At 45.1% G+C, this 14211-nt stretch overlaps 1 protein-coding gene across 3 annotated transcripts in view; it reads right to left on the bottom strand.

The window, feature by feature from the left end:
* Positions 1-14211, bottom strand: part of TOLLIP (toll interacting protein) — a 159477-nt gene that overhangs the window by 61419 nt on the left and 83847 nt on the right. For all 3 annotated transcript variants that reach the window (XM_063944694.1, XM_063944695.1, XM_063944696.1), the window contains exon 3: positions 13854-14036. In XM_063944694.1, coding sequence (XP_063800764.1) covers positions 13854-14036 — 183 coding nt within the window. The remainder of the gene's footprint in view (positions 1-13853; positions 14037-14211) is intronic.

The raw sequence follows: 14211 nt of genomic DNA, 5'->3' as shown, positions 1-14211 counted from the left end.
CTGCCTTGAGACAATCCTGTCTCGGAGGTCTACAGACAATTCCTTTGACTTCATGCTTGGTTTGTGCTCAGACATGCAGTGTCAAGTGTGGGACCTTATATAGACAGGTGTGTGCCTTTCCAAATCATGTCCAATCAACTGAATTTACCACAGGTGGACTCTAATTAAGCTGTAGGAACATCTCAAGAATGATCAGTGTAAACAGGATGCACCTCAGCTCAATTTTGAACTTCATGGAAAAGGCTGTGAATACTTTATGTACATGTGATTTCTTAGTTTTTTTATTTTTAATAAATTTGTAAAAATCGAAAAAAAACTTTTTACGTTGTCATTATGGGAGTATTGTGTGTAGAATTTTGAGGGAAAAATAAATTCATTCCATTTTGGAAGAAGGCTGTAAAAAGTGAAGAGCTGTGAATACTTTCCGGATGCACTATATATATCTATCTATATGCGAAAATCTTCACTCACGGACTCCTCACTAATTCTCTTAATTCCCGATATGTCAGGAAGCTGAAATTTAACATAGGTATTCTTCAGGTGGGAAAATAAGATTTTACTCACCGGTAAATCTATTTCTCGTAGTTCGTAGTGGATGCTGGGGACTCCGTAAGGACCATGGGGAATAGACGGCTCCGCAGGAGACTGGGCACATCTAAAGAAAGCTTTAGGACTATCTGGTGTGCACTGGCTCCTCCCCCTATGACCCTCCTCCAAGCCTCAGTTAGGACACTGTGCCCGGAAGAGCTGACACAATAAGGAAGGATTTTGAATCCCGGGTAAGACTCATACCAGCCACACCAATCACACCATATAACTCGTGATAGGAACCCCGGTTAACAGTATGATAACAATGGAACCTCTGAATAGATGGTTCGCAATAACAACCCGATTTGTGTAACAATAACTATTTACAAGTATTGCAGACAATCCGCACTAGGGATGGGCGCCCAGCATCCACTACGGACTATGAGAAATAGATTTACCGGTGAGTAAAATCTTATTTTCTCTGACGTCCTAGTGGATGCTGGGGACTCCGAAAGGACCATGGGGATTATACCAAAGCTCCCAAACGGGCGGGAGAGTGCGGATGACTCTGCAGCACCGAATGAGAGAACTCAAGGTCCTTCTCAGCCAGGGTATCAAATTTGTAGAATTTTGCAACGTGTTTGCCCCTGACCAAGTAGCAGCTCGGCCAAGTTGTAAAGCCGAGACCCCTCGGGCAGCCGCCCAAGATGAGCCCCCTTCCATGTGGAATGGGCTTTTACAGATTTAGGCTGCGGTAGTCCCACCGCAGAATGCGCAAGTGAATAGTGCTACAAATCCATAGTCTGCTTAGAAGCAGGAGCACCCAGCATGTTGGGTGCATCTAGGATAAACAGCGAGTCAGTTTTCCAGGCTCCAGCCGTCCTGGAAATAAAATTTTTAAGGGCCCTGACTACGTCCAGTAACTTGGAATCCTCCAGGTCCCTAGTAGCCGCAGGCACCCCAATAGGTTGGTACAAGTGAAAACCTGATACCACCTTCGGGAGAAAGTGAGGACGAGTCCTCAACTCTGCCCTATCCATATGGAAAGTCAGGTAAGGGCTTTTTTTTTTTTTTTATGACAAAGCCGCCAATTCTGACACATGCCTGGCCGAAGCCAGAGCCAACACATGACCACTTTTCATGTGAGATATTTCAAATCCACGGTTTTAAGTGGCTCAAACAAATGTGATTCCAGGAACTTCAAAACCACATTGAGATCCCAAGGTGCCACTGGGGCACAAAAAAAGGGGCTGAATATGCAGCACTCCCTTACAACGTCTGCACTTCAGGCTGACATCCTTCCTGGCTTTGATCAGGATAAGAATGACTTCCTCCGGAATGCCTTTTTCACTCAGGATCCGGTGTTCAACCGCCATGCCGTCAATGCAGCCGCGGTAAGTCTTTGAACAGACAGGGCCCCTGCTGCAGCAGATCCTGTCTGAGTGGCAGAGGCCATGGGTCCTCTGAGATCAACTCCTGAAGTTCCTGGTACCAAGCCCTTCTTGGCCAATCCGGAACCATGAGTATAGTTCTTACTCCTCTTTTCCTTATTATCCTCAGTACCTTGGGTATGAGAGGGAGAGGAGGGAACACATAAACCGACTGGTACACCCGCGGTGTCACTAGAGCGTCCACAGATCGCCTGAGGTTCCCTTGACCTGGCGCAATATCTTTTTTATTGAGGCGGGACGCCATCATGTCCACCTGTGGTCTTTCCCAACGGTTTACCAGCATTTGGAAGACTTCTGGATGAAGTCCCTATTCTCCCGGGTGGAGTCTGCTGCGGAAGTCTGCTTCCCAGTTGTCCACTCCCGGAATGAACACTGCTGCCAGTGCTACCACATGATTTTCCGCCCAACGGGGAATCCTTGTGGCTTCTGCCATCGCCCTCCTGCTTCTTGTGCCGCCCTGCCTGTTTACATGGGCGAGCGCCGTGATGTTGTCTGATTGGATCAGTACGGCTGGTGAAGCAGGGGCCTTGTTTTGCTTAGGGCCTTGTAAATGGCTCTTATCTCCAGAAAATTTATGTTAAGTGAAAACTCCTGTTTTGGACCATAGTCCTTGGGATTTTATTCCCTGTGTGACTGCACCCCAGCCCCGAAGGCTGGCATCCGTGGTCCCCAGGACCCAGTCCTGTATTCCGAATCTGCGGCCCTCTAGTAGATGAACCCTCTGCAGCCACCACCGCAGCGACACCCTGGTTCTTGCCGACCGGGTTATCCGCTGCTGTATCTGGAGATGGGACCCGGACCATTTGTCCAACAGATCCCACTGGAAAATCCTTGCGTGGAACTTTCCGAATGGAATTGCTTCGTACGAAGCTACCATTTTTCCCAGGACTCGTGTGCATTGATGTATCGACACCTGTCCCGGTCTTAGGAGGTTTCTGACTAGAGATGACAACTCCTCGGCTTTTTCCATTGGAAGAAACACTTTTTTCTGGTCTGTTTCCAGAATCATTCCCAGGAACAGAAGACGTGTCGTCTGGACCAGCTGTGACTTTGGAATTGAGAATCCAGTCCTGCTGTTGCAGCACTTCCCGAGAAAGTGCTACCCCCTTACCAACTGTTCCTTGGACCTCGCCTTTATCAGGAGATCGTCCAAGTACGGGATAATTAAAACTCCCTTCTTGCGAAGGAGTATCATCATTTCGGTCATTACCCATGGTAAAGACCCTCGGTGCCGTGGATAATCCAACGTCAGCGTCTGGAACTGATAGTGACAGTCCGGTACCACAATCTTGAGGTACTCCTGGTGAGGAGGGTAAATGGGGACATGCAGGTAAGTATCCTTGATGTCCAGAGAGACCCTGTAATCCCCCTCGTCCAGGATCGCAATAATCGCCCTGAGCGATTCCATCTTGAACTTGAATCTTTTGTTATATGTGTTCAAGGATTTTAAATTTAAGATGGGTCTCACCGAACCGTCCGGTTTCGGTACCACAAACATTGTGGAAAAGTAACCCTTTTCCTGTTGAAGGAGGGGTACCTTGATAATCACTTGCTGTGAATACAGTTTTTTGGATAGCCACCAACACTGCCTCCCTGGCAGAGGGAGTTGCCGGTAAGGCAGATTTTAGGAAACGGCGGGGGGGAGACGTCTCGAATTCCAGCCTGTACCTCTGAGATACTGTTTGAAGAACCCAGGGATCCACCTGTGAGAGAGCCCACTGTGCGCTGAAATTTCTGAGACGGGCCCCCACCGTACCCGGGTCCGCCTGAGCAGCCCCAGCGTCATGCTGTGGACTTACCGGACGCAGGGGAGGACTTCTGCTCCCGGGAACTAGCTGTGTGCTGCAGCTTTTTCCCTCTACCTTTTCCTCTTGGCAGAAAAGATGAGCCTCTAGCCCTCTACTTTTCTGGGGCCGAAGGGACTGTACCTGATAATACAGTGCTTACTTTTGCTGTGGGGTAGCTTGTGGCAAAAGTTTTGATTTCCCAGCCGTAGCTGTGGAAACGAGGTCTGAAAGACCATCCCCAAACAGTTCCACCCCCTTCTAGGGCAAACTTTCATGTGCCGTTTTGAATCGGCATCGCCCGACCATTGCCGAGTCCATAACCCCCGTCTGGCGGCAATGGTTTTACATAGCGCTTATTAGTGATGCCAGTCGGCAAATATCCCTCTGTGCATCACGCATGTATAAGACAGCGTCTTTTATATGCTCTATTTTCAGCAAAATATTGTCCCTATCTATAGTATAAATATTATCCGACAGGGAATCTGACCACGCAGCTGCCGCACTGCACATCCATGCCGAGGCAATAGCAGGTCTCAATATAATGCCCGTGTGTGTGTATATAGCTTTTAAGGGTAGTTTTCTGCTTTCTATCAGCAGGTCCTTCAGGGCGGCCGTATCCGTGACGGTAGTGCCACCTTTTTTAATAAGCGTGTAACCGCTTTATCTACCCTAGGGGTTATTTCCCAACGTGACCTATCCTCTGGCGGAAAAGGGTACGCTGCTTAGAAATTATCAATTTCTTATCGGGGGAAGTCCACGCTTCCTCACACACCTCATATCAATTCCTCAGATGCAGGAAAACTACTGGTAGTTTTCTGTCACCAAACATAATACCCTTTTTTGTGGTATCTGGGGTATTATCAGAAATGTGTAATACATTTTTAATTGCCTCAATCATGTAACGGGTGGCCCTATTGGAAGGTACACTAGTCTCATCGTCGTCGACACTGGAGTCGGTATCCGTGTCAACATCTGTGTCTGCCATCTGAGGTAGCGGGCGTTTTAGAGCCCCTGATGACATGTGAGACGCTTGGACAGGCACAAGCTGAGCAGCCGGCTGTCCTATGTCGTCAAACCTTTTATGTAAGGAGTTGACACTGTCACGTAATTCCTTCCATAAGTCCATCCACACCGGTGTCGACCCCGCAGGGGGTGACATCCCATTCACAGGCATTTGCTCCGTCTCCACATCATTATCCTCATCATACATGTCGACACAGCAGTACCGACACACAGCACACACACAGGGAATGCTCTGACAGAGGACCGGACCCCACAAAGCCCTTTGGGGAGACAGAGGGAGAGTATGCCAGCACACACCAGAGCGCTATATATCACAGGGATATCACCTATAGAGAGTGTTTTCCCTTATAGCTGCATAATATATATATATACTGCGCCTAATTTGTGCCCCCCTCTCTTTTTAACCCTTTTCTGTAGTGCAGGACTGCAGGGGAGAGCCAGGGAGCGATCCCTCCAGCAGAGCTGTGAGGGAAAATGGCGCCAGTGTGCTGAGGGAGATGGCTCCGCCCCTTTTTCGGCGGGCTTTCTCACGCTATTGTAAAAGTTCTGGCAGGGGTTAATAAACACCTATAAAGCCCCTGGGGCTATATATGGTGTCAGTTCGCCAGCCAAGCTGTTAATATTGCTGCTCAGGGCGCCCCCCCCCAGCGCCCTGCACCCATCAGTGACCGCAGTGTGTGGTGTGCATGAGGAGCAATGGCGCACAGCTGCAGTGCTGTGCGCTACCTTGGAGAAGACAGAAGTCTTCAGCCGCCGATTTTCCGGACCACCTTCTTGCTTCTGGCTCTGTAAGGGGGACGGCGGCGCGGCTCCGGGAACGGACGACGAGGTCGGGTCCTGTGTTCGATCCCTCTGGAGCTAATGGTGTCCAGTAGCCTAAGAAGCCCAAGCTACCACCACTTAGGTAGGTTCGCTTCTTCTCCCCTTAGTCCCTCGGTGCAGTGAGCCTGTTGCCAGCAGGTCTCACTGAAAATAAAAAACCTAACATATACTTTCTTCCTAGGAGCTCAGGAGAGCCCCTAGTGTGCATCCAGCTCAGCCGGGCACAGAAATCTAACTGAGGCTTGGAGGAGGGTCATAGGGGGAGAAGCCAGTGCACACCAGATAGTCCTAAAGCTTTCTTTAGATGTGCCCAGTCTCCTGCGGAGCCGTCTATTCCCCATGGTCCTTACGGAGTCCCCAGCATCCACTAGGACGTCAGAGAAATAGGAATACTACGTAATTAGAATTTTAATAAACGATCAAACCCAAATTGACCAAAATTTGGATTGCCCCTACAGTGTGTAGAATTTAATAAACTACAAAAATGATCCTGTCACTTTTTACTGTATCTGCAACGGGTGCTCCTCGGGTAACACCAAGAACCATAGATTAATATTTACTTACATTAAGACGTCTCAAATTTACATCTCTATAGATTTACCAAATTCATTTATACTGTACGAAGAACGGGTAGAACAGCTACTTTTATATGGGAGACTGAACAGTTGCAGAAATGTGCACTTAAAACTGGGTACACATTAGGTCAGGGATGGGGAACCTTCGGCTCTCCAGCTGTTGTTTTTTTTTTTTTAATACAATTTTTTATTGTTCAAAGATAAAGAAGTAAACAATCAAAAGATACATCGTCAATTACATACAGAGCAGTGCAGAGACTATTAACAAGAAAAACAGTTCCAAGTACTGCGTAATAATTTGATGAGAAACAATGACAGATGCAGTGCAAACTGGACTACAAATTGAGGATCCAGTAATGATTGTCCGTGCAAAACTAGGACGATTACGTATAATAAGAAATAATTTTGAAAGGATAAAAGAAAAGGAAAAATTAAGAAAAGAGAAGAAAACAATGGATGGAAGGGGGAGGGAGGGAGGAGGGGAGGGGGGGGGGGAGGTCCGATCTCTATTATAAGAAGAGGTTTGAAGCGGTTTGTAATCACCTAAACAGTGTTAGTTAGTAGACCAATGTTGAGTGGGATTAGGAGTTTGCAATAATACGTAAATGATGCCAGTCTGTATTTTCGTACACTATCATAATTCTGTCTCGGGTAGACGAGTCTAAAGAATGTATGAATGGGGACCATTTAGCATAAAATCGGTCCACATGTTTATCCATATCGGGAAAGGTACTGTTTCTATCAAAATAAAGTAGCTGTAGGAGTTTCAACTTCAATTCTTGCAGGGAGGGAGAGGAGGAGGAGATCCAGTGAGTAAGAATGATTTTCTTTGCAAGTGTTACAATGGTAGCTAGCAACGGAATAAAGGGGGAGAGATCACTGTTAGGGAGCCAATTTTTAAAATTTGCACATAAACAGGCTAAAGGGTCAGGGAATACATGAGTGGAAAATAAAGAGTTTAGGTATGCAATTATTTTATTCCAGAAGCGTTTTATTTTCCCGCAATCCCAAAAGCAGTGGAAAAAATTAGCGTGATAGTAATGACATTTAAGACAGGAGCCTGATGTATCTGGGATCATATGACTTCTTTGAGCGGGGGATATGTAAGCTCTATGCATAGTTTTCCAATGGACTTCCTGTAAGTAGGAGGATTTCAGGTATTTCATGATTTTAGAGCTGTGTTTAGTGAGAATCGAAGGGGAATCAATGTCGTGGATATCGTTTTGCCAAGTTAATGTCAGTGATTGCCATGATTTTGTGTTGGAGGACGGTAACAATAGAGTATAAATAAATTTAATACGATAGGGGGAAGAATTTAATAGGCGTAACAGTGAATTAATGGGATCAATTGAGTTTAGGTATCTAGTTTTTGGATCCAGTGAAAAGACGTAGTGCCGCGATTGTAAGTACATGAAGAAGTTAGAGGTGTGTAGAGAAAACTGTGTTTGAAGAGTAGAGAAAGCCAGTATTTGACCTCCTGGATCAAAAACCTGTGAGGTAAGTGAAAGGCCTTTATCTCTCCAAGTGTGGAAAATAGGGATGGAAAGCGAAGGATGAAATGATGGATTACCCCAAAGTGTATTATAAGGAGAAGACAACGGGTTTCTTGTTAATTTTTTATTAATGGTGATCCAAGACGAATAAGTGTCTTGAAACATAATATGGTGCAAAATATTAGAGGGTATTTCGGATTTTTTGGAGTGAAGAAGGGCACTTGGAGAGTATGGACTGAAAAGAGCGGAGTCTAAAGAAGTTGAAGTGTAAGTAGAATTAGCAAGAAGCCAGTCTGAAATATATCTGAAATGAGTCGCTAGAGTATATAACTTTAGGTTTGGAAGGGACATACCTCCGTGAGATTTGTGAGTCTGTAATTTGTGTAAAGCAATTCGGGGGCGTTTGTTTTGCCATATAAATCGAGAGGTGATCTGATCAAATCGTTTCAAGTCAGAAATAGAAAGACCAATTGGAAGCATTTGTAGTATGTAGAAAATTTTAGGAAAGATTATGCTTTTAACTACCGCTATTCTCCCTATGACAGATAATGGGAGATTTAGCCATGAGTCATATAGTGAGGAGATTTTGGCGAGGGTCGGAGTAAAGTTTAGTTTATATAGAGAGGAGAGATCTGAGGGAATGCGTAGGCCTAAATATTTGATTTCTGTTTTGAGTAAGGATGAGAGGAGAGGGTCTGAGGGAGTTCGAGTGAGAATATTGGGGCCTTCTAATTGTAGGATTTCCGACTTATTCATGTTTATCTTGAATCCTGCTTTAGCGCCAAAATTAGCAATAAGTGAAAATAAATTAGGTATAGAAGTAGAAGGGTTAGACAGAAAAAGTAATAGGTCGTCCGCATACAGAGCAAGTTTTAATGGGATATTTCCGACTTGGATGCCATGAATGTCAGGGGAGTTTCTGATAGAAATTGCCATTGGTTCAATAGCAATGGCGAAGAGTAGAGGAGAAAGGGGACAGCCCTGACGGGTACCTCGAGAAACTGTGAAGGGAGCAGATAAGTATCCATTACAGTAGAGCTGTGAGGACGGAGAGGCGTATAGGGATTGAAGAATTGAAATAAAGGTTGAGGGATAACCAAAAAGTCGCATGGATCTAAAAAGGTGTGGCCATTCCAAAAGGTCAAAAGCCTTTTCTGCGTCTAGGGCCAATACAATGTTATCTATTGATGTAGGGTGCAATTTTAAGTGTTGGATTACGGAAAGAACTTTACGGACGTTTGTCACAGAGTGGCGACCCCAGATAAACCCGGATTGGTCTGGATGAATTATGTGAGGGAGGGAAAATTTTAGACGGTCAGCTAATATTTTTGCAAAAATTTTATAGTCTGAATTTAACAGAGAAATTGGGCGGTAGGAGCTTGGAAGGGAAGGGTCTCGTCCCGGTTTCAAAAGAACTTTGATTGTGGCACTATTAAAATATAGGGGAATGGAATTTGAAAGAATTATTGAGTTAAACAATGCCAACAAGTGCTTATCAATTTTGTCAATTAATAGTTTATAAAACTCATTAGAGAAGCCATCTGGGCCTGGAGCTTTATTAGGTTTCAAGTGGTTGATAGTTGAACGAACTTCATCCAGTGTAATGGGTTTGACTAAAGAAACGAGAAATTCAGAGGGAATTTGGGGTAAGAGTGGAAAGGACCAAGGTTGAGAGAGCTCATCAAAGGGGGGTGAGTGGCCGGAATACAATGTTTCATAAAATGACTTCATGATAGATGCTATGGATTGGGGGTCATTAGTTAAGGACCCATCAGGGAGTTTCAGTGGATGTACTAGCATGGGAGGAGAGGAACCTTTCAACAAATTTGTGAGAAGTTTACCTGTCTTATTTCCAAACTTGTGAAACCGGTAGTCAACTTTAAATTTATATTTGTCGCCCATCAGGGAGAGAAATTCGTTAAACTGGAGTTTTAAAATTAAATATGAAGATTTATTAGACTGGGAGGGATGGGATTTGAAAGCTTGAAAGGCTGTGGATAGAGCACGTTGTAAATCTATATAGGATTTAGCATATTTTTTCCTTAAGGCCGAGGAGTATGAAATAATATTGCCCCTAATGACCGTTTTGGCGGCTTGCCAGAACAAAGAGGGGTCTGATATTGAGTGTTGTTCATTTGAGAAGTAAAAGGAGTCCCAGGACGCCTGTAGGGAGTCACAAAATTTTGTAGAGTTAGAAAGGTGAGAGGGAAATTTCCATTGAGGGGTTAGGGAGTGAGAGGGACGTAAAATGAAAGAGAACCAAACTAAGGCGTGATCAGAGATAGCAATGGGTTCAATGGCTGTGTCTGTAACTGAGGGGAAAAGCTGTTGGGAAATAAAAACATAATCGATTCTAGAAAATGTATCGTGAGCGGAAGAATGGCACGAATATTCTTTTTCTGTGGGGTTAAGAGCACGCCATATATCGATTAATTGTAAGATCTCAGAAAAGGCAGGTATACCAAGTTTAGGAAGGAGTTGGGGGTTTCTAGAAGTGTTGGAGCGGTCTAAATAATTGGAAGAAACTAAATTGAAGTCACCACAAACAATAAGGTTATCATTAGAAAATGGGGTCAGTTTAGCTATTAACATCTGGAAAAAGGATTTTTTGTACGTAGTTGGAGCGTAGATATTGCAAAGGGCCATAATTTGTGAGTCAATAGTGAGATTGACGATTAAGTATCGGCCATTAGGGTCTATGTCTGAGGACATTATTGTGATGTTAAGATTACGTTTTGCTAAGAGGACAACGCCCCTAGATTTAGAGTTAAATGGGGCTGCTGCTATGAGGGACCAGTGTGACATCTGTAATTTCATGGATTCCTGGAGAGACAAATGAGTTTCTTGAAGAAATGCTAAATTTATATTCAATTTGGATAAATACATGAGGATTTTACGACGTTTAGCCGGGGAATTAATTCCACCAACATTCAGGGTGCAAATTTTTAGGTCAGACATTTAAATAACCATGAGAGGAAGGAAAATCCAGAAATCAACCGTATTTCAAATGATCGGATCCGAAAGGGGGAATAGGAAACGGGGATAGGGGGGGAGGGACATAGGGAGAAAACGGACACATACAAGAAAACTTGGTTAATGTTTGGCAGGCAAACACACTTCCGGGCCAAAAATTTAAAATAATAACTAAAATTATTCTAAACATAACAACTAGTCCGGGGCAATGCTCCATATGATTTCCCGACATCGGCATCTGGGGAAAAGCTACACTATATGGTCTGGTAGAGCTAGTCTAAGATAAGTAACAGTAGGCATAAGATATAATGAGAAATATGCTAATTTAAAATAAACATCAATAGGCATAAAAATTGTGATAATCAAAAATGAGTAATATGGTAGTCTAAAAATAAGAATCGATTTTGGAGATGGCTTTACGTTTAAACGATATGTAGGAATCAATAATGAATCTAGGATTATAGAGGAAACTGACCGACATATTGAGGATTATCACAAGATTTAAAGCAGGATTAAACTTTTCTAGTTTATGTGAATTAAACAAGAACAAATGGAGGGGGGGAACCTTAATGTTACAAAATTATGAGGTGGACCTGAAGATCAAGTGTCAGGGGTAGGGGCGGCATCTGCGATGTCATCGTGTACTTCTGTAAGCCCCTCTTGAAGGTAGGACGCTGCGTCTTCTGGGGTGGAGAAATCCAGGTGTTTGTCTCCATCGTAGAGTCGGAGTTTCGCTGGATAGAGTAAGGAGAACTTACGCTTGGCGGATACCAGCTTTGAACAAATTGGGTTAAAGGCTTTCCTAGCTCTTGATAATTCGGCAGAAAAGTCTTGGAAAATAAGTAGACGGTTGTTCTCCCATTGTAGGGATCGAATCTTTCTAGACGCAGTCCATATGGCAACTTTATGAAGATAATTGAGGCATCTGAATAGGGTAACCCTAGGACGGCCTTCAGCAGAGCGAGGCAAAGGACCAACACGGTGCACACGCTCAACCACTAGGTCCCTGCAAGAGTCAGCAATACCAAGGAGAGTAGGGAGTGTCACCTGGACAAAATGAGAGAGATCTTCTCCTTTTACAGATTCTGGAAGGCCTACCAGCCTTATATTATTTCTTCTGGACCTGTTTTCTGCGTCGTCTAGCTTCATCCACAATTGGTAGTTTTCTTTTTCAAGACGTTTGACACAACCCTGGACATCAGCCATATCGTGACATAGACCACCGATTCTATTTTCGTTAACAGAGACTTTATGCGAGAGATGTTGCAGTTGTAGAGAAATATCTGAGACTGCTTTAGACAACAGTGGAGATACAGCCTGAGTGATGGCTTCTGTCAGATCCGCATATGTGATAGGTGAATCAGAGGATCTGTTAGGTGGGGTGTTACGTGAAGGGGATTGCGATGCAATTAATTTTTTGGGGGCTGGAGATGAAGGGGGGGGTGGTAATGCCAGGAGCCATAGTGGAATTAGCTCTTCTTTTCTCTCGTCTGACTGGGAGGGAGGAGGGTGATGCCGCGGCTGCAGGATTGGGAGAAAGAAAACGGTCCATTGACAGAAGAAGGTGAGGAAAGTTCAGCAAATAATATTCCCCTGCAATATGTAAGGAGGCTGAGTGGCGTATGGAAAAAACTGTTTGTAGAAGCTGAAATGGGAACAGCAGAAATTGCTCTTAAGTCAAGGGTTATACTAGAGGATGGTCTGAAAGGGAGTGAGTTGTTATGTGGATCGTGTTGTGCTTCACCCGCAGTGATGATTTGTGAAAGACTGTAAAATAATAATAACAGCTTGCAGCCAAGGGGCTCCTGAGTGTGGAGCTCTGACTTTGCAGTTGGTAGCTCTAAGAGTGCAGCTATTATGTCTAGTGACTAGGCTGGGTGAGCCCTGTGGCAGCGAGGAGAAGCAGCGTAGTGAAAGTCTCCGTGGCGTGGTTGTTATGGAGACCGCACCTGATCACGAGGCGTCTAGGAGCAGAGCCCGTCCTCGGTGTGTCCTGCCGGCGGTGGTTCACGTGGGTGAACGGATCGCTACAGATCGTGGCGTTCGGTCTGGAGCTCTGAGGGGGTCACTGCTGCGGCGTGCCGGCTGGCGGGGGAGTCCTGTAGCAGGAGTGCGGCTTGTCGGGGCTGTCAGAAGTCACGAGGCGACTAGAAGCAGTGCCCGTCCTCGGTGTGTCCTGCCGGCGGTGGTTCACGAGGGTGAGCGGAGCGCTACAGATCGTGGCGTTCGGTCTGGAGCTCCGAGGGGGTCACTGTAGCGGCGTGCCGGCTGGCGGGGGAGTCCCGTAGCAGGAGTGCGGCTTGTCGGGGCTGTTAGAAGTCAGCGGGATCTTGCGGGAAGGGTCCGCCGAAGTGGTGGAGAGGATACCGGCTCTTGGAGACTGATAAATCAGTCGTTATAGCGATGCCGGGTCGGGAATCTCTGGAGCTCAGCTATGCAGCGTCTTTACAGCATGAGGCCGGAACCGGAACTCTCCAGCTGTTGTTGAACTACACATCCCAGCATGCCCTGCAACAGCTTTAGCATGGCCAAATAGCAAAACTGCAGCAAGGCATGCTGGTATGTGTAGTTCAACAACAGCTGAAGGGCCGAAGGTTCCCCATCCCTGCATTAGGTGATATTTTCAACGATATAGCTAATTTTCACCCTTTTGAGTTATATCGTAATATCGTCCAGTGTGTAAGCACAATATCAATAACGATGCGCGCACCCGCAGGTCGTTAAGGAGGGCTTCTGTCGTCTGTACATGCAGGTCAAATTTGACTATGTCATTGACGATGCATGTACAAGACGGAGGCAGGATGATGTCACTGAACGATATCGTTCGGTGTTATGCACTACCTCGTCTGCCCGGGTTGTCAAGGGGAAACACTGATGATATCGCTTATTGAGTGTTTTGTCTAGTGTGTATCCAGCTTAAGACATAATTACAATTTATTTATTAAGTTATTTTTATAGCACCTCATATTACCCAGCATTCACTACCAGACAGATGCGCACACACAGTAGGTTTAATTTTGCCAGAGGCCAATTAATTGACCAGCACAATTTTGCCAGGGTGTGGGATGAAAGATGGAGAGCATACAAACTCCACACATATATAGCCCTGGCTGAAATCGAACCCATGACCCAAGTACTGTAAGGTGATAATGCTAACCACTGTGTCACTGTATCACCCACATTACTCTTACTATTACCAACCTCATCAAATATTTCCAGGTAGAAGGAGTCCACTCCTGGTGGTATGGTACACTGGATAACCTTGTTCCATCGGGGATTTTTGGCCCCATTATGTGCAGTGGGAGTCTCGTACACTGCATATCCCAAACGTATCCTGCAGTAAGGGTCCATCCGGGTCATACCGTAGTTCTTTGCCAGTTTGGCCTGGAGAAAGGACAGAAAAAGGAAGAAGTATATCAGATGAATGTAAAAACCAAGGCAGATTATATGATATGCTTTAGCAAACGTAAATCAACTTTGATTCATTTACTGCAAGTTAGACAGATCTTTTATAGCAACTGTGATTCATTTACTGCAAATTAAATAAATAAGATCCAAT

Source organism: Pseudophryne corroboree, chromosome 11, assembly GCF_028390025.1.
Source record: "Pseudophryne corroboree isolate aPseCor3 chromosome 11, aPseCor3.hap2, whole genome shotgun sequence".
NCBI lineage: Eukaryota > Metazoa > Chordata > Amphibia > Anura > Myobatrachidae > Pseudophryne > Pseudophryne corroboree.
The sequence above is the reverse complement of the archived record's forward strand: the minus strand, read 5'-3'. Positions and strand labels throughout refer to the sequence as shown.